A 26,820-nucleotide genomic window follows, 5' to 3' on the forward strand; every position below is an offset into this window, starting at 1 on the left:
GCAAAATAAACATGTAGGTTTCCCTAGTGGGACCAACACACCCACAAACATTAGAAAACAAAAATTAGAATAATAAATGAGCAGTCACAGCTTCCCATTTATTATTCACTGCTCTTATACGGAGTGCCCTCAATGCCCTAGGGTTTTATGGATCTACATATTTATATATTTTCTTGTAAGTGGTGCTTCTAGAAGAGGCAGGGGCACCACCAATTCTCTTTAATGTTGTGGGAGGATGCAGGGAGTGCAACAGGCCCCCAGCAAAATAAAACAAAAACTAAGTCTCATGGGACAATAAATCCATGAACCTAGGAGAGCTTACTATATTTTTTAAAGCACTCCTAGCTGGAGTTCTATGCTCTTCAACTGCAGTGCTGCGCCCCCTTGTGGATGGTTCTATGGCTGCACTTCGTAGCTTGAACAATGTTAAAAAAGACTCAAGACAGTTTGATGCTTTTTTAAATCAAAACTTTATTACTTTCTTATGACAATCACATTTATTAAACAATACACTCTGTGAATTAATCATATATAGATTTCATTATAATTACTGGTCTTTACACAGTGTGATTTACTAGCCTCCTCATAAAGCCAATAGGCTCACTTTTTAAATTATGGTGCTCTGACCTATTGTGAAAGTCAGTAGCTTTGGCTTATGTGAAATGACATGAGACGCTGCACCCCATCACTCACTGCGCATGGCTTATGTGCAGTGGAGGGGGTTGAGCACCAGCAGGGGTTGAATGTAGGACCTGCCCTGTAACCAACCCAATGCCACACATGGCCAGAGGTGGTGCATGTCATGGAGCTGACTGCCTAGGAGGGTTTGGAGTGAGGGACTGGCCATAGGGCAGAGCTGCATTCAACACCATGTCAAGCATGGCTGAAGGCTGTGCTTGGAGTGAGGTTGGCTGCCCGTAAGGGGTGGGATGCAGCACCTGGCCACAGACCAACAACATGCTGCAGGGAGGCCCTGGCCCTGGCCCGACAGTTCTGGCAGGACTTTTCCAGCTGGAGCAGGATCAAGACTGATTTGCATATGGCTGGGTCCAAACTGAGGTGGCATGGTATGCAAAATAACAATGGGCTGGGGTGTGGCCCTTAGAAATTACCAGCGACTAAGATTAATTCAAGCATTCCATAGATTATGTTTTATATATTTTAGTGGGTAGCCCTAAGTGACATGTGTATGCCCAGATGTGGACCCAAGGACGCATAACTGGAACTAAGCAATACTTGGCTGATAAACCCTAGCTAGGAGAAACTTGCCCTTGGTTGCTTGTGTTTCATTTTGGGAGGACCTTGCCAGGAAGTCTGGGCTGGACTTTTCCAATTGGAGCAGAGTCAAGACTGATTTGCTTATGTCTTGGTTAAAATCATGGTTGCATGGTGTGCAAAATAATGATGGGCTGGGATGTGACAGAGTAATTATTAGGGTTGGGCACAACTTGCATAATTCAGTGTAGTCATGCTAAACTACCTAAACGTTCAGAGAGATTATGCCTGAATTATGCAAGAAGAGTGATTCTGCATTTATTGGTATTTTTTAAAACAAAAATGTCTCTTCAAGTACAAAATGGGTGTGAGGATGCATTTTGCTCTAAGAAATTACACTAAATGAAATAGAGCATGAATAGTGATCTTGACCGGCTGAAATGCTTACTAAATGTATTCTTGGGTTAGGATTTCCCTCAAATGTATTTACGTAGTGGAAAATGCACCCTTGCATCCAAAATGGACACAAGGATGCAATTTCTGCTACGAAACAATGCTAAATGCAACAGAACTCAAATAGAGAGCACAAGCGACTGCTTGCGCTTGCTAAATGTGCTCTCACATTAAGATATTTCCACGAAATGACTCCTAATGATGAGAGAATGAATTGAGTAATTATCAGTAATTCTGCATTTCATCATGCATTATCATAACTCCCTTAATTTGTTCAGCTATCAATTGCTCTGTAACTGTTTGAGTTACATATTTGACACACACATGCCTATGCCTACTTCTGCACACAATATTGAAAACCCGTCAGTAAAAAGATTTCAAAGAGAGAAATTAGTAAAGTTAAGAATCATAAACAGTGGAGTAAGGTAAAATGAAGGCGCCCACCTCCAAATGCGATGGGGGGCTCCTTAGTGTCCCATTACTCTTGTATATTTCTAGGCATAGGCTGGATGAGGCCCCCAATAGGCGGTGCCCCTACACTGTGGGGGGCTGCCTTATACCTTACTAACAAAGTTTACATTATATCACGTGTGACACCATCTGGAAATAACTCAATTGTAGAGTGTTTGACTGCAAAAATATACTCATTAGAAAACTCACTAAACTGTCTGCAGAACATGTGTCGTGCCCACTATTTCGGATTGGTTTCCCACAAACATGCTGTTTGTTGCGTTTCTAATAATAAATGTATGAAATACAAAGTATTTTCCTTGAAAAGTGTGACCAGTACTATTTACTAGTTCTCGAAATGAATTAACTGTAAAATCAATGTTTTGAAAATAATTGGAAATGGGTTATGTCTTTATATGTCCTTTTCTCGGAAATAAATAACTCGAACATCATGGTATGTCTGAATTTGTATAAACCTTTTTTCTCTTATCAGAAAAAATAGATACATTTCTATTAAGGCAGCCATTCACATCTATAGTGATTATTTGTTTTGTATATTTTAGATTGGATGGATGATACAATAGTAACTGACTAATGTCTTGTTTTCGATACAAGACGTGCAACATAGGGACGCCTAAAAACAGATTTGTATTTTCCTGCATTTAGATGCAGGTGAGGAGACCTCGTTTCACTGTCCTTTTCTGACTCTGATATCTGCAGAACTCTCTTGCAAGTTTACACAGATGTGTTCTATTAATTTTATATATTTTCCTTTAAACTATCAGTCACGAACTTACGTTCACCTTGCGCATTGTAATCAAATTCTCCAGGAATACTATGTAAATAAAATAATATATAAATGAAAACTTGGAAGCCGGAAGATACAAAACCGAAGAGTATAATCTTGGCTTAAAATATTTATTTAAAAAAATTGAAAATATTTTTTACAAACGTGATGAGAAAAATCTCATGCAAACTCTCAGCGTACAATCAAATGGCAAAAATATGAATGTAATGCTTTGAAATAATACGGACAGATTTTGCTTTCAACGTATGTTTAAAGATTCACCAATCGGAACAATTAGAAAGCCATATACATATTCTTTATGTAACGTGTGCCAAGGTTTTAAAATGTTTCACTATGAGTTGCACAATTAATTTCGCACTATATTGATTTTCTACTCAGATTACGAAACAGAGACAGGTGAGTCTTGACTAAGTTATGGACTTCTCTACAAGAATTCTTTGCAGTAGAGTTTTATAATATGTAAAGTTTCAACAATGCTCAGATAATTTCTCCAAATCACAGAAATACAGTTCGATGGCAATGGCTGGTATCAGCTTTTCCTTTAAATCAGTTCTGTATTAGATTCATAATGTGTGTAATTTAAAAACCATTTGCATAATTAAAACAAGTAAGGGTTGTCATAGCATGGCAATTAGAAATGCAACAAATTCGGAATGTTGTACAAAAGAGCTTCAATATGAAACAGTTTAATCCTCTGAGAAATGCTCCCCCACAAATACCCGCAGGGAAGCCCTATAATATTTTCTTGTGTATACAAAACCACGCGATGTACAGGTTCAGCTCGACTAGGCCTGTTCCACTTATGGTTGGTAAATAAACGAACTCAAAAACATAAAATATTTCCTATATCTTTATAATGGCAGTCACAGTATTTTTTTAGTTATTGTTATTGCACAATTCCGGGCTTTTCATCTCATCTTCCGTAGTCTCAACCTGTTTTCTTTGTCTCTTTTTTTAAGATGATGAATGAATTGGTTGAAGAACAGCTCTTGATCCTTTTTTTTCTGGACAAGTCGAAAACGAGGATCTCTTCCATATTTCTCTGCAAACTCTTTGAATGTGGTTCTACAATACACATGCAAATGGAAGTTAGAAATATGGAAGCGTTGCGAATTCGAAACATCAATATATTGAAAGAAATGTTCACAGGAAAATACATGATTCAGAGGTTACTTTCAATCATCAGGAAAACACGACCCTCTTGATTAGCAAGTGATGCACCAAGCGTGGTATTTCACACACATTCAAAACCGAGTATGAAACCCTTCAGCAAATATGATGCAAAACACAAAAATTAATTTTTAAGGTTTGGTGCAGTACTTGTTGAAATGGGGATCAATAGGAGCTAATTTGGCAAGTAACTCCAATTCGTAAACTTTTTATTTAATGTTCTAAATGTGCAATCAACCTTCGTCGCTTTCTAATATGAGCAGTAATCGAAAATGCTAGTTGATCGAACCTTGCGAGTGAGCATTGAATGAAGCATGATTTTCCTTAGGCATTAGCCAACAAAGTGATGATTATTTAACCCCTCACACTCTCTCATGCTGGTCATGACCAGTGGCCCATGCCAGGAACGGATTTGAAAAACCCTCCGATGCGTTGCAATGGGGTATTCTTTTTATTTAAACCCCCTGGGAGATACAGAAGAGCTTCCGTGTGTCTCCCACTGCCCCCCCAACCCTCCCCTCTATGACATCAGTGTGCCTCGCACTTCATTTTCCCCACCGGAGCAGGAAGCAGTATGTAAGGCCGCTTTCTGCTCCGGTGGGGAAAACGGCCCGAAAGGGCCTCTCAACCATTTAGGAAGGCCTTGTTTGGAAGGGGAGATCCCCTTTCAAACGAGGCCTTCCTGAAATGGCTTCCTGGCCATGGAAGCGATCCATGTCCAGGAAACCCCACTAGACACCAGAGATTAAACTGGCCAGAGGCATATTTTTGGTAAAATTTTTTAGTTTACCCCGGGGGTTCAAAAATAATAAAAAATTAAAACAAAATGTTTTAAAAAAATGAAACTGACAGGGTGTAGCCCATGAGCAGGGCTGACCCCCTGTGGAGGCTATTTTTTTAATAGCTGTATGGTTTCCTATATATAGATCTATATATCTATAGAGATGTATATATATATATATATATATATATAGATATGTATATATATCTATATTAGGATATGTATATCTATATAGATCTATATATCTATATGGAGATCACTTTTGTCAGTGCATGTGTTGTTTCTCTTGGGGATGCGATCGGCCCCCAAGGAAACCACACCCACATACAAAAGTGATCTCTTTGCACACATATATATTTATATATATATATATATATATATATATACATTTGCCACCAGTTTCACAGCTTGCATCTTCAAAGCAATGAACATACTCAAACTGAGGCGTTTCCACTGTAGCTTTAAGGCAGCAAAAAAAAAGTCAAGCTAACTCTTGTGATTATGTTTCTGCTAGAAAAGGATCTGACTTTAGTCTAGTAGCACTTATGATGCCATAAAGCAGCACAGAAGGTTTATATGCCTACTGCAAAAATCAAATCTGTATTTCATATGAATAGCTGAGTGGATTAGTAACGCCAGCTATTACCTGCGCTATAATACAAATTAAATGTATGTGCGAAGGGGGCTATGGGGAGATGAAGGGTTCTTTTGCTGAGTAGTAGTGAGGGATCCGAGAAGGAGGTCATGGGAGTGGGAGCACCAATAATGATTGTTGGACTGAGCGTCAGAGGCGCTAAGGACTGTGACAATTGGTATGTGACAGAGTGAAGTAATAGTAAGTCTTTTTAGTTTTTTTTTTGTGTCATGAGAGAACGTGCTGATTGAGGGAAGAAATTAAGGTAAGGTGACCTTTACTGTTGCACACATCACACACACCCACCAGCAATTTTGTGACTGTGTACATAGGCTATTGTTTTAGAGTGACAGTTTAGCCAGTAGCAAAGATGGCATCTCATTGGATGACTGCTGCTCAAGACCTAACTCCGGTTATAGAGGACAGCTCTGACATAGGATCAGAGATTGAGACAGCAAAGACTGAGACAGCAACTGAGGAATAGGACAATGGTGCAGACTCTGGGAGTGATCTTTCAGTCAGAGGAGTCCCAACAACTCCTCTGCTAGTGATGCTGAGGGAGGTCGCGAGGACAGTCCTGCAGTCCCTTTGAAAGCACGGCCTGTGCAGCAGGACAATAGCGGGCTAGCCTAACCTAGAGAGCAGGTGGATGTGGTGGCAAGCACAGAGAAAATGCTCTCTTGGGGGCTCCCCAATTTAGTTCAGCTCCAAATTCCACAGCCCAAATCATATTGTGGAGACTTCAAAATTATCTATCACAGAACAACCTGGTTTTGTAATGCAGGCATCTGTGTTTTTTGTCCTGGGCTCAGCGGCTCATAGGGAAACCTACCAAAAACCAGACATTTCTAGAAACTAGACACCCAGAGGATTTTACAGAGGTGTGGCTTGTGTGGATTCCCCAACGTTTTTTTACCCAGAATACCCTGCAAATGTGACATGTTGAGTAAAAACTCTATTTTTTCTTGCATATCTGTCACACAAACTAAAAGGAATATACTGGGATCCACAAAATTCCTACCACCCAGTTTTTCCCCACATGTCCAGATAAAAACGCAACCCCACTTGAGTGCCTGTACCTAGTGCTTGTGTCAGGAATGGTTCACCCCAGGGTCAACAGTTGCCCTCATGCAAGGGCTAACATTGACCATTGTGTGATTCATTCCTGACACAGGCACTAGGCCTACCAACACAAGTGAGGTACCATTTGTATTGGGAGATTTGGGGGAATGCTGGCTTTTCTCAGATTCCAGAATTTTCTATCACCGAAATGTGAGGAAAAAGTGTTTTTTGCCAAATTTTGAGGTTTGCAAAGGATTCTGGGTAACAGAACCTGGTGACAGCGCCACAAGTTAGCCCATCCTGGGTTCCCCAAGGTGTTTAGTTTTCAAAAACTGCACAGGTTTGGCAGATTTTCCTAGGTGCCTACTGAGTTAGAGACAAAATCCACAGCTAGGCACTTTCCAAAAAACAACTCAGTTTTCAATGTAAAAACTTGATGTGTCCATGTTGCATTTTGGGGCATTTCCTGTCGCGGGCACTAGGCCTACCAACGCAAGTGAGGTACCATTTTTATTGGGAGTCTTGGAGGAATGCTGGGTGGAAGGAAATTTGTGGCTCCTCTCAGATTCTAGAACTTTCCATCACTCAAATGTGAGGAAAAAGTGTTTTTTTGCCACATTTTGAGGTTTGCAAATGATTCTAGTTAACAGAACCTGGTGAGAGCCCCACGAGTGACCCCATTCTGAATTTCCCTAGGTGTCTAGTTTAACAAAATGTATAGGTTTGCTGGGTTTCCCGAGGTGCTGGTGGAGCTAAAGGCCATAATCCAGAGCTAGCTAGGCACTTTGCAAAAAACAGGTCAGTTTTCATTGGGAAAATGTGATGTGTCCATGTTGCATTTCATGTCGCGGACACTAGGCCTGCTGTAGTAGGCTGGCCTGGTTTGTAGTGGGTTCCAAAGGTACTTACACCTTATACTAGGTCCAGTTATCCCTAATTAGTGAAATGTAGTCAGTGTCTAGAAGCCAAGCTGTCTAGAGGTAGCTGTAGCTGAGCAGCCAATGCTTATCTAGGAGACATGTAAAGCTCTTGCAGTACCACTGTAGTCACACAGTACTCACACACATGAAAGAAAATACTCAGTGTTACAAAAATAAAGGTACTTTATTTTTGGAGACACAATACCAAAAATCCCTTAGAGATTATACTCCCTTAGGAGGTAAGTAATATACACACTATATACACTAGAATGCAGTAATAGCTGTAAAAACAGTTAGAAAACAGTGCAAATAGTGAAAATCACAATAGATAGCAATGGACCTGGGGGAACACAAACCATATACTAAAACGGTGGAATGTGAAGGTCAGTTTCCCACCTAGGCAAGTGTAGTGTGTAGAGAGGCGCTGGGAGTGTACGAAAACACCAACGGTAAGTAATAGAACCCACCCCAAAGCCCAGGAAAACAGGAGTAAATCACAGTAAGTTGCCTGAAATACACTTGAAGTCATGATAGAAGATTATGTAAGAACCAGAAGAGTCTGCAAGACATCAACAATGGATTCCTGGACCTGAAGACCTGTGGAAGAAGGGGACCAAGTCCAAGAAGCACTGAAAAGTCCAGGGAGGACAGGAGCCCCTCCTAACCCCGATGAAGGTTCAAAAGAAGAACCACCGGTGAGAAGACAAATTCAGTTATGCACCCAAGAAGATAGATGCAGGCTCCTGGTTGGTGCAGAAGATGTCCCACACCGGATGGATAATTGCAATCTGGTATGCATCGCTGGATTCCGCCAAAAAGCCTTGGCAAACACAAAGCTTGCGGTTAGCAGAAAATGGCTCTGCCTGGGACCAGGAGGGACCGGGTGGCCTCTACCCAGGATGGGTAGGCAGAGGGGGCTCTCATCAACTCAGAGAGCCCTAAGAAGACCAGGCAGTGCACAAAGGAGTCCCACAGCACAGGAACTGAAAAGGTGCAAATAGAGGCCCATGCAGCATGACACAAAGGGATCCCACGCCGCCGGAGAGCCACTCAGGAAGCTGTGCATCGCAAGATGGAGTGCTAGGGGCCTAAGCTGTGCTGTGCACAATGAACGTCTTGGAAGATCACATACAAGCCTTGGCAACTGCAAGTCATGTGGTGCACAGGGGTACTTTCTTGCATGAAGAGGCAAGCCCTTACCTCCACTAAAGTTGGACAGATGTCACTTTAGTCTACCACCAGTGTTGTCTTCGTATGGAATTGGGACCCATGCCACCGGTCATCGCTACAGAGAGGTGCCTGCTGAAGCAGGGAAGTGACTCTGTCACTCCAGGGGAGATTCCTTTGGTTCTGCTGGTGCAGGCTGAAGACAAGCAGTCCTCAGAGGATACATGACCTGGAAACTGTTGCAGTTGCTGGCAGGAGCTGAAGATACAATTTTGCAGAAGTGGTCTTTGCTTCTTTGTTGCAGTTTGTAGAGTTCAGCTGCAGTTCTGTCAGTAGAAGGTGAAGTAAAGGATGAAGATGATTCCTGCTGAAGTCTTAAAATCCAAACCTGAGGAAAAACCCAGGAGAGAGACCCTAAATAGCCCTGAAAGGGGGATTGGCCAGCTACACAGGTAAGCAACTATCAGGGGAGGGCTCTGACGTCACCTGCTGGCACTCACCACGCAGATGCTCCCAGAGTGCCCCACCACCTTGGAATCCAGGACGACAAAACCCAGGGACACCCTGGAGGAGCTCTGGGCACCACCTCGAGTGTGGTGATGGACAGGGGAATGGTCACTTCCATTTGCTTTGTCCAGCTTCATGCCAGAGCAGGGACTGGGGGTCCCTGAACTGGTCTAAACTGGATTATGCAAGGAGGGCACCATCTGTGCCCTTCAAAGTATTAACAGAAGGCTCTGGGAGGCTCCACCTTCCATGGCTGTAAGACCTATTTCCAAAGGGAGAGGGTGTAATACCCCTCTCCCAAAGGAAATCCTTTGTTCTGCCTTCCTGTGCTTGAGCTGCTCAACAACAGGAGGGCAGAAACCTGTCTGTGAGGTGGCAGCAGCTGGGGCAGCCTGGAAAACCTTTGGAAGGCTGATATGGCAGTACTGGTGGTCCACTGTGGAGCCCCCTGAGTGCATGGGATTGTACAACCATTACTAGAATCAGTATTGGGGTACAATTCCCAGTTGTTAGACATCTTACATGGCCATATTCAGAGTTAAAATTGTGAAGATGGACATAGGTATTGACCTATGGCCAGTGCACGCGTAAAATGGCGTCCCCGTACTTGGGAAGTCCTGGAAAATGGTCCTGGATGATGTGCTAGTGCAGGAGTGCCCTCACATGCAGGTACTGTGCACCTAGCCTTCAGGGTTGGAAGGCCTGACATATAGGTGACTTATAAGTGACCTGGTGCAGTGTAAATGGCTGTGAAATGGTGCATGCACCATTTCACAAAGGTTGCAATGACAGTCCTGTTGAAGCCTTTGCAGGGGCTCCCTATGGGTGGCAGAAAGTAATGCTGCATCCCATAGGGATCCCGTGGAACCCCAATGCCCTGGGAACCTAGGTACCATATACTAAGGATTTATAAGGGGGCACTAGTTTGCCCCTTTGGGATGAAATACTGGGTTACCAGTATGTAGTTACAAATCTGGGAAAAGAGATAGCATAAGCACTGGGGTCCTGGTTAGCAGGATCCCAGTGACACAGTCAAACACCCTGACAAACAGGCCAAATATGGTGGTAACCATGCTAGAACGAGGCTACTTTTCACACCTACCCACACAGGTGAGGAACCATTTTTATCAGGAGACTGGGGGAACACAGAATAGAAGAACAATTGTTATTGCCCCTTGTCTTTCTCTACATTTTTCCTTCCAAATGTAAGACAGTGTGTAAAAAAGAAGTCTAATTGTGAAATGCCCTGTAATTCACATGCTTATATGGGGACCCCAGAATTTAAACATTCAAATAACCACTTCTTCTCAACACCTTATTTGGTGCCAATTTTGGAAATGCAAAGGTTTCTTTGATGCCTATTTTTCACTCTTTATATTTCACCAAATGAAATGCTGTATACCCTGTATACAATGAAAACCCATTGTAAGGTGGAGCTCATTTACTGGCTCCGGGTACCTAGTGTTATTGATGAACCTACAAGCCCTATGTATCCCCACAAGCAAAAGATTCGAGTAGATGTAACGGTATATTGCTTTTGAAAATCTGCCATAGTGAGGAAAAAGTTATAGAAGAAAATATGGACAGAAATGGCTCTTTTTGTCACCTCAATTTCAATTTTCTTTTTATTTCAGGTGTTACTTTCTGTAGAAAAACCTTGAAGGATCTACACAAATGACCCTTTGCTGAATTCAGAATTGTGTCTACTTTTCAGAAATGTTTAGCTGTCTTGGATCCAGTATTGGTTTCACATCCAGTTCTGTCACTAACTGGAAGGAGGCTGAAAGCACAAAAATAGTAAAAATGGGGTATGTCCCAGTAAAATGCCAAAAGTGTGTTGAAAATGTGTTTTTCTGATATAAGTCTGCCTGTTCATGAAAGAGGGGAAGATGGTGTTTTTGCACCGCAAAACCTTTGTTGATGCCATTTTCAGAAAAAAAAACATGCTTTCTTCTGCAGCCCTCCAGGAGAAGCCAAAAAACTTAGGGTGCCTTTAGAATCCCTAGGATGTTGGAAAAAAAGGACACAAATTTGGTGTGGATAGCTTATATGGGCAAAAGGTTATGAAGGCGTAAGCGTGAACTGCTCCAAATAGCCAAAAAATGGCTCAGCACTGGGGGGAGGGGAGAGAAGGCTTAGCTGCTAAGGGGTTGAGATGTTGGATTGCAGGTATAGGATGTATAGTTTGTTAATGATTCCTATTAAATCTATTGTCAGAAGTATTACCATAGCCCTTGGAAGATGTAAGCTTCTAGAAAAAGGCCAGGTAATATGAATACAAATTGAAAGCTAGTGAAACAAGAAGATTGGCGTCCATATTCTGTACACGCTCTAACTGTATTTACAAGCATGAATATTTGAAAGTGGTAACAAGCGGTTCAGTTTAAAAGTATTTCTAAAATATTGCAACCAAATGAGTTTGATTCTGAACATATGCAGTTGACAATTTCTTTTTCATGATATGTGAGGTATTTTTGAGTTCCTGTAACAGGCAGTGTTGGTAGGCAGAATACCAACCTGGTTCTGTTGTTTACTACTAATGTCCTAAGGCCACTGAAACTTGCCTTCTAGTTGGACAGTGAAGTTAATTCCTATTGGCTCTTGCCTCTCGAGGGGCATTGGATTTGAGTTCCCTTAGAGTTGCTACTTGTTAGAAACTCAGATAAAGTATGACACAACAAATTACACTCAATAGAATAAATGTCCATTGAGTGATATTACTTCAAAAAAGAATATGATTGTACGTACAAAGAGTAGTGCAAAGTATGATGTTGGAAGAAACTCAAGAATGTGGTAGGCCCGTCTGTGCCTAAGATGTAACCCCAATCATTTTATAGCTTTTGCATGATTAATGAATGGGTTTTCAAGTGATATTGAGCGTGAAGAGTTCACTAGTACTTAACTATTCACAGGACTCATACATTTGTATGAGGAAATCCATTAATTTTTCCAGCTCCTCTCGCCCCCTAGTTTTTGCTTTGGACATCTAGTATTTGACTACTGCAGTAATTAAAGGCCAGATGTAGGTAGCCTTTTGCGCCTCGCAAACGGCGAAAAACGCCGTTTGCGAGGAGCAAAAGGCCTCACGCGATGCAGAAACACATTTTGCGAATCGGTACCGACTCGCAAAATGTGTTTCCGACTCGCAAATAGGAAGGGGTGTTCCCTTCCTATTTGCGATTCGCACCTCGATGTAGAGTTGATTTGTGACTGCGAAAGTGGTCGCAAATCAACTCGCAGTTACCATCCACTTGAAGTGGATGGTAACTCATTCGCAAACGGGAAGGGATCCCCATGGGACCCCTTCCCCTTTGTGAATGCTCACAAAATTATTTTTTCAGAGCAAGGAGTGGTCCTATGGAAAAAAACAAAACAAAAAGGTTTTGGTATTTTTTCTATTTGCAGCTCGTTTTCCTTTAAGGAAAACGGGCTGCAAAGAGAAAAAAAAAACTGCTTCATTTAAAAGCAGTCACGGACATGGTGGTCTGCTGTCTCCAGCAGGCCACCATCCACATCAGTGCCTAGACTCGCTATGGGGTTGCAAACTGCGACCCACCTCATAAATGTATATGAGGTGGGTCTTTGCGACCCCATAGTGAGTCGCAGAAGGTGTCTGAGACACCTTTCTGCATCGCGAATTGCGAGTTGCAATTTGCGAGTCGCTATGACTCGCAAATTGCAAGTCGCAATTTGTGACTTACCTACATCTGTTGCTAAGTCCTACCTGGCCTTAGCCTTATGTGCTGTACTCTGAAAAATAAACCTTTTTTTGACTTAATAGTGGCCATGTTACAGTTTTGAATGAAATCTGTAATTGAGAGCAAACGCTATACACTGTTGCACAAAGTTCAGATAATGGATGCAAGAGTGAAGTGAGTCTTTACCCAATTTCATCTAAAAGATAATGTGGTAGATACTGCATGTTTTATAGAGCAGACCACAAAACAATAACCTCTGAAAATGCTGCAAGGTTAGAAAAGGTTGCATGTTAGTAAGTAGATCAAAAATTCAATTTCCTAGCACACAGGTAATCCCGTATGAGAGAATTATTGGATTTATAAGATTTATATAACCTGTGCTTCATATTTAGATGCTGAATTATTTAATATAATCTACCCCAAACTAAACTGCTTTGTCAAGCAAGGAGGCAATTTATATTTCAAATTGGCCTATTGCTCATATCTTATCATTATGTTTCAAGTGTAATCTTTCTGGAAATGAAATTGGAATCTACTAGCTATACAGACAACCCAACAAAAAGGGTTCAGCAAAGAGGTGAAATATTTCTTCGATACTCCCAGACCTACACATCTTTGTAACTATAATATGCTACACTACCATCTTTGGAACAATAGTGTTTCCTTAGACCAAATGATCCAGACAGAATATGGAAGGAATATGGGTTGCTGATATTATCTTTCAACCTTTGAGTAACTGGGCCAGACCTGAAATAAAATTCGGAAGAGATTGAGATCAGAAGATGAGGAATAGGATGCTTCTATGTTTGTCTGTGATGAAAGAACTACACAATAATGTTTACTAGACATATACCTAGAATGGGAATATGATAAAAGAGAGTGAAAGAGACAAAGGGTAGGAATTTTAGCTGATTTATTTCTGTGGTCTTTGCCATAGGACTAAGTCCAGCACTTCAAGCATCCACATAAACCACAGCCTGCAGGCCCAGACATTTTCTATTTTTCATCAGGTCCATATATGTTCAGATAAGCTGTAAATGTCACATTTCTATGATTAACTAGCCTGAGGATGGAGGTGGCACCTGGACATTCCCCAACCAATGAGGTAACCATTCCTGCTTTTGCAGCACAACCTGTTTATCATCCATCAAACTATCCCACAGTGAACCTTGCAGAGGACAATCCAACATGTCACCACCATTCTGCCCTTGGAAGCTACTGGTGTGCCAGCCAAGGGTGTATGTTTTGAAAATGAGCAGCCCCTGACCCTGAACCACACCAAACTGGTTCTGGGACCAGCGCTACCTCCTAATGGACTTGTTCTAGGCCTGCTACATGTGGCCCAAGAAACAAAGGCTGCTCTGCCCAATGTCTCTCTTTATGCTGAACTATGAATGGGCAGGTGTGGGAAGGCCCTAATCAGCTCCTTTTTTAAATTGCACTTAATGATGTTCCTGGACCCTAACTAGCTGTCCTTGCTGAGCTGAGAGGTTTTACATACCACACACCCAGATCTTCCTGCCAAAAGACCTAAAGCATGGTTTCCGCTCTGGGAGAAGTTTTCACACCTCATTGAGAAGAAGCGCTGACAGGACCTAGCTGCCAGCATGTTAATGCTGATTAGCCTCCTGGGAGTTCAAATCTGACTCCAGGATACTTAGGTGTAGAGATCCTATCAGTGGAGCCCGTGTTGCTCTGTGAAAATGTACTCTTAGTCTGGAGAGTGCAGAAGGTCAGTGAGATAGAAGAATCTGTAGGCAACAGAGGACAGTCAGTATTCAACTGCAGTTTCCTCTGCCTGTATATGTAAAAGGTACCCATACATGAATGGATATGGTGCGGCTGTAGATAATTCCAGGTACCAATTGTAAAAGATAATTTACCTGTGGTCCTATATTGGAGTTATGGGGAGGCTTTATACAAAATAAATCTAATGAGAGATTTCAAGGAAACTTTTCCTACCATGAAAGGATGTCGGCCCTTCTGAAATAAAGATATGACTTTTTCATAAAACTGAGAGAAGCACCATTGAAAGAACGGACAAGATGATAAGACCATAAACTAAATTCCTGAATTTTTTCCCACTGAAATCCTGTGAGTGTGGGAGGGGCATGGCTTTGTCACAGCTGATGATGCAAATGCCTCTACTGAAGAGATTCCTCATAGGATCTCAGACAATAATATCACCAATTTTGTCTAGGGATAAGGAAGTATTAACAAGGAAGCTGCATTTTAGGGGTCACTGTCTTCTCTAAAGTACAGCACATTTTGTTTTACATACAGGGTGTATCTTTCCATGGTAGCCATTTCCTTCTCCGTGACACACCAGTTATAAAATGTACTCAAGGTATTGCAAGTAAAACAAAGCACAGGTATTGTAACTAAATAATGGATGCCATTCAGAAGTATTTCACCAAGTCCCATTTACAAATGTTGTGATAAAATTTAAATGTAAAATGATGTCTGCAACTGCTTTCAATGACAATAAGATAACTGCACAGTTTTCCTTTGTTTATTTGTTTATTTGTTTATTTACTCCTTGCTTTGACAGTGCTATAGAAATATTTAGGGGCAGTTTTAAGAAAAGTGGCTCTTCACCCAGTGCAGTACCATTTTCCTTTTGCCCCGTAGTGCCCCCCCTACCGCCACCAAGTGTGCGCCGTATTTAAAATACAGCACACCATGGTACAGGGTAGGGGGTAATAGCATAATATTTTTTTATGCTATTGATGTACTCTGCAAGAGTACCGCCAAAATGTTGCCACTCCTGCAAAGAACATAGAGAACATAGGAAACAATTTCCGGCAAAAGCAATAGGAAGAAGGCTGGATTCAGGGGCCAAGTTCATCCCACTGAAGACTTAGGGGGTCATTCTGACCCCGGCGGTCTAAGACCGCCGGGGCCAGGGTCGGCGGGAGTACCGCCGACAGGCCGGCGGTGCCCCGCAGGGCATTCTGACCGCGGCGGTTCAGCCGCGGCCAGAAAGGGTAAACCGGCGGTCTCCCGCCGGTTTACCGCTGCCCTTAGAATCCCCCATGGCGGTGCAGCTTGCTGCGCCGCCATGGGGGATTCTGACACCCCCTACCGCCATCCTGTTCCTGGTGGTTCGCCCGCCAGGAACAGGATGGCGGTAGGGGGTGCCGCGGGGCCCCTGGGGGCCCCTGCCGTGCCCATGCCAATGGCATGGGCACGGCAGGGGCCCCCGTAAGAGGGCCCCACAAAGTATTTCAGTGTCTGCCTAGCAGACACTGAAATACGCGACGGGTGCAACTGCACCCGTCGCACCTTCCCACTCCGCCGGCTCAATTCTGAGCCGGCATCCTAGTGGGAAGGTTGACTTGCCCTGGGCTGGCGGGCGGCCTTTTGGCGGCCGCCCGCCAGCCCAGGGCAAATGTCAGAATCACCGCAGCGGTCTTTCGACCGCGGTGCGGTGTTCTGACGGCGGTACGGTTAGAATTAGGGCCTTAGTTTCTCAAGCCCAGTGTTAGGAGTTCTTTAGTTTAGTGTTGGGGGAGGCTGGGAGGAGGAGGCTTTAACATGAAGAGCAAGTCAAGCTTCATAGACGGTTGTCGCTGGTGCGACATGCAGGTCTTGTTTTGCTGGTCATCATGGATGGTGACTGTTGATGCATAAAACAGGTCCTGCTGGAACTTAGCATTGGCAGTCCCCAAAGGCAGCAAAGACTTAGGGCAAATCAGCCTGTTCACTTCACAATTTTCATGTTTTCATTCAGGAGGAGCTCTCACTGACCCCAAACAAGGGTCCAAGACCTAGGGGCATCTCTTGGGGATCAGGACTCACTCCAGTAAGGCCAACAGCAGGGCTCAGGAACGTGTAGGCAGGCACATATGGTGCTGGTCAGATGGCCAGTTGCAGGGAGGCCTCTGGACGTTTATTGTGTCCCTGTAGTTCACACAGGAGGTCAGTCAACTTACTATTGGAATCACTAGCTAGCTTGGCATATAGGCAAGCAGGTCCAAGCAGGTCCAATCTTATTTTTTCAGACACCTGGAGAGTCCCTCAAGCAACAGGGGAGTCCTTTTGGCAGCAGGACAGTCTTTCTTCTTAATCTTCTACAGATCCAGGAATGTTCTGAAAACAGGTTCTGAAGGTCCTCTCTGTATCCCCAATGGCAGCCTTTATGTGGGGTAATTCCATGACCTACCCCCAACATTAATTCTGCTGAGGTCTTCCTCTTACACTGCCCCTGGCACCAAACTGTCTAGGGGGACAAAGGCAAGGGCAAAAAAGGTGTTAGGTTCCTTTGTGCCTACAGTGGGAAAGCTCCTTTGAAATGTAATCAGGGCAGGGTACACCTTCTCCCCAGCCATTCTGTGAGGAAGACACTCTCCCAGATCCACCCAGGTCCCACTGTTCTTTGCCTGCGCCCAATACACATTTTTAATGGGAGAACCATTAACATGCCCAAGCAGCTGGAAATGTCTAGAAAGTTCTTGAAACTGGGGCAAGAAAATTCCAGCTTTCTAAAAGTAGCATTTTCAAAATTATAATCTAAACACTGACTTTACTATTAAAGACAATTTTAAATTATAACTTATTTGCAAGCATCATTTTTCGATCTGTTCCCAATCCAAATTTGGCAGATATGTATGATCTGATCTACAGGTTACTTCTTTCTAATATGCAGTTTTTACCTCTTTGATGGAACCCTCTTCCCCTCTCCTTTTTAGGCAGAGTAGCTTTTATAAAAATGTCAGTTCTGCAGTTATTTGATTTCACTTTTATAGTTGTTCTATGTGTCTTAAATACTAGTTTTTTAAGGAAGTGGAGATTTTTATTTTCTTACTTTATATGGGAAAATAAACCCCCAGGCAATCACTCAACTATGTATATAATTCTCAAGCACAGGGGCTTTAACCTACCCAATATTAAAATGTATCAGCATGCAACATTTGCACATATGTCCTCAAGATATAACAATATGTAACTTGCAGGTACATATTTTAATAATAATTTATTGATTCTGATGCTTGAAAATAATTGACTAGAAGATATTATGAAGTTGTTAAAAGTTCCCAAAAAAGATCAATTTATTATTTTAAATTGTTTTTTTAATGGCAAATCATTTTTTAAGACATTTTCTGTTCCATTAATAAATGTCACTACCCACCTCAAAGATTGTACTATGAAAGATCAGTCGCTTGTGGATAAAACAACAAATACCAGATGGCAAATTTACCACCTAGTAAACTGATGGATTTTCCAATAGGTGGCTGGTCAGTTCTTGATGACATAATTTAAAGGTTGATTTAAACAGTCCTACAATATTGTATATTCTTTTGTGTTCAGTATTGCTCAGACCACCATATCCCACAAAACAGATTTAATTCTAGAGATAATAGAGAACTTGAGTGTTAGATTTCTCATTTTTGGGAAAAATTATTTGATTAGTTTAAATGAAACAGAAATATTTACTAGGATTTCACCCAAGTCATAGACATAGATGGGAATGTAATACTAACAAGTAGCATCTCAGACAAAGTTCACAAAATGTTTTTTGGTGTTTTAGGAGTGGCCAACTATCATTTGTTTGGGAAATTATTAATGTGACACCCCCCTATTTTTTTATTAACAATAATGCTGAACGGTCACTGATCTGTGTCAGATGTGATTTAGAAGAAATAGGAAATGGGTCCCATAATATATCTTGCTGCCTGAGATTAGATTGGTTTTGGAGATCAATTTTGGAATGTTGTATAGATGCATTAAACAATATGCTGCAGTTGAACCAGCAATGATGTGGTTACTCTAACTTAGTGGGTCTCTCGGACAAAGGTAGTAAATTGATAGATTTTTCCATGCTGATATCTTGTTCGTTAATATTGCAAAAATGAAAGATCAAGGTAACATCAATATTTCATGTGTGGTTGACTAAAATGCAGGAAGTCAAAGAACATGAAGAGATGTATGTCGTGCAAAGAGATGTGACAGAAAGCCCCAGGATTTGTAGAACTGTATTTAAAAATCATTCTAACATGAAGTGTGATAAGATGGAATTTGGTTTTAGAATAGTGTATAATCAATGAAAAGGAGACCCAGCACATCGAAGTGTCCATTGATATCCACAAAATTATCACATTTCTTAAAAAATCACATTATTCAATAGAGTTCTTATGAAAACGTTTTGTTCTTTATTTATCCACAATGACAATATCTAATCCATCATAGCCAACGCGTTTCGTCCTCACGAAACAATATCATTGTCAGGAGATCTGATGGCGTTCTGCCGTGGAGCGCATTACATGCTGCAATTATGAGCCCTGAAGAAGTCCGTGAGGTTGAAACGCGTTGGCTATGATGGATTAGATATTGTCATTGTGGATAAATAAAGAACAAAAAGTTTTCATAAGAACTCTATTGAATTATGTGATTTTTGAAGAAATTTGATAATTTTGTGGATATCAATGGACATTTCGATGTGCTGGGTCTCCTTTTCAATGTTATGAGCCCATGGCTATTTGAGGTCTAGGGGGTTGGCCCTCACGACTCGTGCACCGAAAAGTGCAACAAATTGCATACACATAATAAAGGAAGAAGGTGCGGCTTCAATTCACCTTGATCCCCATTTTTTTATTTTAAGTGTATAATCAATGCTGAAGATAAATGTTTGTTGGCTATAGGATGAATATATGACATTTATGAACGTTATTACAGCTTTTTCGTTCTCACTCAATAAAATAATCATCTAACATAACAAGATTAACATTTCATGTTAACTTCCCAAATACTGCATTTATCAGAATTGGAATTATTAGAGAGGAAAATAAGACAATAAACAAGTAGAACTTCTTTCATCTTAACAGTTATTTAAAGGAAAATTATGTTATTGTTTTCTGTTATAATTCTTTGCATATTGAAATTATTTCAGAGAATGAGGTTTCAGAAGATAGTTTCTATTCTGAATCTGTATATATTGTATTCTTGTATGATTTTATGATTTTTTCTGAAGTTTATTTACGAAGATTATATTACAAAGGACTTTGATAGATATTGATATCCTAAATATTACTGGAGGAACTCGATAAGGATTTAAATGTGGATTTGCAACCCTGTTGTTCTTAAATTCTTATTTCTATAATTAACTAGCCTGAGGATGGAGGTGGCACCTGGACATTTTTTTCTGTCAGAATTTTGCCATTGTTCTATTTGTACGGTTGAAGACATTATTTCTTCATTGTCTGATTTCATAAGCGCAGTTTTGGCATGAAATAATTATGTGTCCTTTTTCAATGTAAGTATAAAACCCTCCTATTTAAATTAATTTCTAACTATTATTGCATGTGATGCTGAAGAGTCTTTAGATTGGGGTGAAAGTATATACTGAAGGCTTTAAATTATATGTATTTCATCTGGAATATAGATAATGCTGTCAGTGTGTCTCTTATGTTTCTGAAAATACATTGAATGTAAATATTTCAAACACTTCTTTTTTGTTTTAAAAGTGGTTAATATTTGCTAATAGAAAGAAATACTAAAAAAAATATTTGCAGTTTTGCATTTTGAAGTTTGTTATAGAACCTGTTGGAGGACATTAAGAATAAGAGTTGTGACCATACTGAGAAACCATCTATATCATGCCTATACTGGTCAAGTGGACTTGACACAATAAAGATAACTGCTTCTTAAATGTTTGTATTAATTTTTCCCCATGTTTTTGGCCAAGTCCTTTTTATGGAGTAAGAAAAGGGAAGAATGTTTTATCTAGGATAAAGTAACACATTTTCTCTTGTACCACTCCGCTTTTTTAAATAAACCATACATGTATACAGGTAATAGAGGATAGTAAAACAGAAATTCCATTTTGGGTAGCAATATTAAATCCTTTTTCCTCTCTTTATTTTTTTTTATCTCAGAAATCAAAATTCTTCCTCATTCTTATGATTAGTAACATGAACATTGTTAACACTAGTTTTAACAATAATTTTTCTGAAGAGATACCATAGTTCTATTATTAGGTATAATGAATATTGTAAGGCTAAAATAGAACTAATATATTATGAATCTGGGGAATTAAAAATGAAGATTAAATTACTGTATGTGTTTTAGTATTGTTCTTTGCTCAATTACAATATACACATTTGTTTCTTCATATCATCTAGTTGTGCAAATGTGATGATCTATTGGTGGAAGTTAAAAAATGTGTTACTTTAGGGTGTTTATGTATTTGGGTGATGAACATTTTATATTTCAATCAATTTAATGTTCCCCCCAAACAACCTACTTATGATTCCATCTAAAACTTGATCTTTTAGCGATAAAAGATATGTTGAAATTGATTGGGGAAAGGAATTAAATATAATAGAATCCATTCAAGTGTGGAATAAGTAATTTGGGCAAGGATCCATTCCTCTTTTACAATGGAAAGCACTGCTCAAACTTCATAATTTATAATATAATATTTGTTACACATACTTTAGTTTTTAAAGTAAATGGTACTTCTACATACTTCTACAGAAAATGATCAGTCATATCATTATCCTGAAGTAGAATCCATTCAAGAGCTATTTGTATGCTTTTTAGTGTAACAATTTTGAAGACACATTTTGTGAGACGACTAAAGAGATTAAGAACACAAATGTTTACATTTTAATGTAAACCCCACAACTAAAATCGGACAGCAAAGCAAGTGAATTTAATTTTCTAGGAACATTGTTGGCTGACTGCTTACTAACTTTCTCTGCCATGGGTTTATACTTTGATGTTTCTAAAAATGAAACATTATCTGTTTCCCCAACATGAACTGCCAAGTTTTGACTCACTTGCGCTCCATCATATTAAGGCCAAAAATGTTCCACAATCCCAGTCTACAGCACCTCTAGACAAACAATGTTTAGTTTCTATTATTCTCTATGCAATATGTTTTGTTTGATCACTCTGGTGGTCATTCCGGCCCAGCGGGAAAGACCCAGCAACGATGAAGCCGGCTCCGAATGGAGCCGGCGGAGTTGCTGGGGTGCGACGGGTGCAGTGGCACCCGTCGCGATTTTCAGTGTCTGCAAAGCAGACACTGAAAATCATTATGGGGTCCTGTTAGGGGGCCCCTGCACTGCCCATGCCAGTGGCATGGGCAGTGCAGGGGCCCCCAGGGGCCCCACGACACCCGTTCCTGCCATCCTGTTCCTGGCGGTAGAAACCGCCAGGAACGGGATGGCGGGAAGGGGTTCGGAATCCCCATGGCGGCGCTGCAAGCAGCGCCGCCATGGTGGATTCCCTGGGCCAGGGGAAAACCGGCGGGAAACCGCCGGTTCCCCTTTTCTGACCGCGGGTTTACCGCCGCGGTCAGAATGGCCCAGGAAGCACTGCCAGCCTGTTGGCGGTGCTTCCGCGGTCGTTGGCCTTGGCGGTCGGTGACCACCAGGGTCAGAATGACCACCTCTATATCCAATGGCCTTCATTGTTGTGTTATTTTATGAGTTACATTGCATATAACTAACTGGGCTTGGAAATGTTAAATTCTGTATTATTTACCTGTATTTGTTTGACGTTTTTGAACATATGTTAGATTCATTTCTTTGAGGAAAGACTTTCTGATTGAGCTAAGGTACTGAGGAAAAGTTAGATGTTCCTCATAGAGTTAAATTTATGATTTACAAGTCCGTCAACTTTTCTTTGGCGATTTATTTTGGGATTGAGGAAGAACTCACATAAAGTCTATGGACTCACATATTTTAAGACTATGGTTTCATACATAGTGTTAATGACAAATTTAACAGAGATACTATTCATAGAAGTGCAATGTATTAAAATCCATATGAAGTGTCTGGCCCTCTAATCCATTTATCTCGATAGCTGGGTACAACCTTGCCAGCTCAGTGAGCCGAAGTCTGAGCTGCTGAACTTGCAATTAAAATGTTCAATTCCTTGAAATAAAAATGTATTGGTCCCATTCAAGTCAATGTTGCAGATATCTGCGTGCACAGTTAAGGCCTGGCTAACACATTTCGAAAGGCATTGATCTAAAGGTTCACAAACTCAAAGACTTACAATTCTAATCTATTTCTTAGAATGAAAATTAATTGCAGATGTGAAATATGATTAAGGCATATTGCTGCATCCGTGAGACTATTCTGCAGTGTAATAGATACATAACCATTTAATGAGATATGTCCTGTTCCATATTTTGCAATCTTTATAATTTCTAAGTCAACCAGTGTCCTAATGTTTTATATTGAACTGTATTTTTTTTAGTAGTTCAAACAGTAACCACTTATAACATACATCTTTCCATTGCTAATTCACAAAAACATCTTTAGTGAGCTACGAGCCTAATCTACAGGCTTGTGCAAATGGAAACAGTTCATGCTGCCATTAAAAGTACAGTGAGGGATAGTTCTAGAAGCAGATGTTATATTAACCATAATCCTTACAATGAACTAATGAACATCTTCCCAGGAATTAATAAATACAAGACATGATGCAACCTTTTGAAAGCACCATTCATATACATATTTTGTTGACAATTATCAAATAGGTAGAAAGGGAACTATACACTTTCTTATATGCATACAACTTTTAACTGACTTTCAGTAAAATTAATATTGCATTCAGCACATTAAAACAGCTAATAACTTTGAGTCTTTTGAATATTTTGAAAGTTTCATATTTCTTCTCTTTAACATAATTATTGTGCTTGGAAACCATAATCTGTGACATATATTGGATTTTTTTTTAGGCAATTACTTCATCAAGATGAAAGGCATGTGACTGCTCCTTGTCTTTAGGCTAAAATTTGGGAGGATAAGCAAGACAGATCACAGTAGCAATGCTGCATTCTTGTCTATTAAACTACCACAATATCGTTATTATTTGTTAGTATTAGCAATCCATATAGCTGGGGCAGATGAGGCCATAACCTTGCATGACACATTATACTTCCACAAATGATAGATCCTTTCAAGGTAACTGTCAGGGATTTTGATAAGATAGCTCCATTCATTTCACAAGCTTTCATTTAATTTATTATTTTGTATATAGTACAGAGGCATATTACACTCTCACTATAACCTGTACCTAGGAGACCACCCTAAAGTCCACCTAACAGAAAACCCCTCACACATAGCCAGCTACCAAGGCTCCCGCAAGAGCACTCCTGCCACTGACAGAGTCAAGAAGCCTGACCACTTCTGGCCTGAGAGTGTGGCTCTCTATGGGATCTGTCGCTACCAGAGGAGTTAATCTATTATATTTTTTATCTGTGGGGTTCATACACCTGATTCACTTTAAATACATTTGGGCAGCAAGTTATTTATGGGCTGATTTTGAAATGATAGCCTAAGGCTATAGATTAGCATTCTTTCTCAGTAATCTTACCTCCACTACCAATGATCTGTGCAATTTTGAATGATGCTAGGTTTGTGGGTCACCCTCTACAGTGGAATGAGTGTTCAAAGCCATGACCTTTATGGCCTGGTACTGTTGAAAACAGTGGTAATGTCCACATCACCATATTAGCTGTGTATTTACTTCGCCTCATGTCAGGTATCACACTTAAAATCAGTGGTGGCTATTGGGCTAACAGCACTTTACATGCTGAAATTGTTCTCTCTATGATAGTGATATCAGAGCCAAAACTCACGTTCCAGATTGCTACTTGTTGGTGACAGAAAAGTGAGTACTGACTGAAGATGGAGCACAGCTTGTAAGACATTTATTGTATCTATGGTACAACTTTTAATTTAAAGGAAAGCAAACAAGTGGGTATTAGGGTAGAAACAAATATATGACTGCATGAATTAATCACACTTAACGTGGGACAACTTCAGATGTTACTTATGGTGCCAACTTATCATTCTATGTAAGGGGCACCAATGCCCTTGAAGTCAATCCATATTGTAGTCTCCAACGGTTGACCACATCTCTTGAGAGGAGGAATAGGAAGAGGAAAATTTACCTGCTAAGTCCAACCCCTAGTTTTATTAAAAGCATAAACATATTCCAAAATGGTCTACATATATGAATGAGAGCACTAATCAGTGGACTATATTCATTGTGGACAGTGCACCACAAATAACTCACATACCACAGGTCTAAAAACAAAAACTTGAGCTGTAACTGCCACACCAGTCAACGACTATTCTTGCTCTCACCATTTTCATTGGAAGAAAGCAGTGAGAGTGATTCAACATGTCTAACAAGTAATAGCATTCACTGATTTATTCCCTCCATTTTTCTATAAATTATTACATTCCCTGCCAAATCTGCATGTCTGTTATATTATTAGATATATGCAAAACAATTGGTCTGAAGAGCAGCGTGTTCTGACTGCCGGTGCCAGCATAGGGTTGAGACCAGGACCCTCGAAAGATAAGCCAACAAGAATTGCTGCACTCCCAGAGGTAAAGATTAGCAGATTCCATTCATTCACAGAGCAGGACTACAAATACCACTACGTGTTTCAACATTTCGTCTTCCTCTTGTGGTTTTAGTTTGTAGGCACACATGATTCTCATGTACCTGCCTTATATAGACACAGATCTAACCAGTGCCACAGTCAAGCCCCTATAGCCACCCAAACCAGCGCCGCACACAGCCAAAACCCGTGCACAGCTGGGGTTGGCTGCAGTCCCTGGGATGCAGCCCGTATCTGCAGCCAACTCCCTAACCATCCATCCCCATGCTGCACAGGGCTTTTGGCCAATGCCAGCGGGACTGGGAAACAGGGTCTGTCTCTATGGGTGTGGGAATAGATGTGAGAGGTTGTCTCTGAATGTGAGAGTGGTTTTGAGACCATCTTTCTGTGAGAATGGGTGTGAGAGTGTTGGAAACTGGATTATTGGTAAGGGCAGATAAGTACAAACACTTAGCAATAGGCCACTAACCTCCAATTAGGTCAAGTTAGGGCTCAATAAATTAAACCCAGCTCAACCCTTGGTAGCTTGGCAATGAGTGACAAGGCTTAACTTAAGAGACAAGTGTGTAAAGCATTAAAAAATCACAAAACAGTAAATAAGTAAATCACAAAACACAATCAAAATCCAACACCAATTCATAAAAATAGATGATATATTTATCTTTAAAATGACACCACAATGGTTAAAATCAGATAAGGGAAACCAGAGATATGAATTTGTAAAGAATTAATGTGTTCTAGCTCATAGAAGCAACTAGCACTCAGATAAAAAAGGTCACACTGGACAGGGACAAAGTCCCGAGTTCAGGCCACCCACAAGGTAACACTGTTACACTGACATTCAGAAGTGTTTCTTGATTCAGGAAAGTGGTCCACAGCACCAGCCAAGGATTCAGAGGCTCTGGTTTGCCTCTTGGGATCTGGGACTACAATTCCCACAATGCACCTCTTCAGCTTATGGAGTTGCCACAAACATCTCCAAACTTTGGATCTTCCTCCATAGGTCCTTTTTGGGTCGTGGAAGTGTTCAAAACTTAATCAAAGGTTCCTGGAGCTCTGAGTTGCTTCTTGAGAGTTGGGGCTACAATTCCCAGAATGCACCTGGTCAGAATCCTCAAATGGCCACTGGACGCTGGACAGCTGGGCTCTGCTTGCATGACTTGATGCAGGGGACTCTGGGCAGTTCCTTTTTACCTGTAGCTTACAGGGAGTCCACTTGTGGAGTTGCCGAAGCAAGGAAAAGTCATTTTCTTGTTGAAGCCCAAAGTATGCAGGTGGTGTAGTCCTTGTGAGTGCAGTGTCCAGGTGCAGATCAGGGGTAAAACAAGGCAGTCTTTCTTCTCTAGTATTTTCTTCCAGCAGGGATCTGAGGCGTGGGTGCAGCTCTGCCTTATCTATCCTTGCTGCTGGGGTGGAAAGCAAGGGGGCTGGACTGTCCAATCACAGGCAGGGTCTGTCCTCCTTTGATGACCACTTCCTGGGAAATGTGGCAAAAATCAATCCCAGGGAGCAACATTCTTCAAATATCCAACATGGCATAAACCAATTTTTGGAAGTTAGATCTGGCTGATTCTGCCCACTGATG

The 26,820-nt window shown here is 41.0% G+C and overlaps 1 protein-coding gene across 1 annotated transcript in view; it reads right to left on the minus strand.

Annotated features, from left to right (window-relative positions):
* Positions 1–460: 460 nt before the first annotated feature.
* Positions 461–26,820, minus strand: part of TCERG1L (transcription elongation regulator 1 like) — a 1,516,577-nt gene continuing 1,490,217 nt past the window's right edge. The window contains exon 13 of the mRNA XM_069239738.1: positions 461–3,991. Within this exon, the coding sequence (XP_069095839.1) occupies positions 3,835–3,991 (157 nt within the window). The 3' untranslated portion in view covers positions 461–3,834. The remainder of the gene's footprint in view (positions 3,992–26,820) is intronic.

The sequence above is a fragment of the Pleurodeles waltl genome, chromosome 6 (genome assembly GCF_031143425.1).
Source record: "Pleurodeles waltl isolate 20211129_DDA chromosome 6, aPleWal1.hap1.20221129, whole genome shotgun sequence".
NCBI classification, from domain to species: domain Eukaryota; kingdom Metazoa; phylum Chordata; class Amphibia; order Caudata; family Salamandridae; genus Pleurodeles; species Pleurodeles waltl.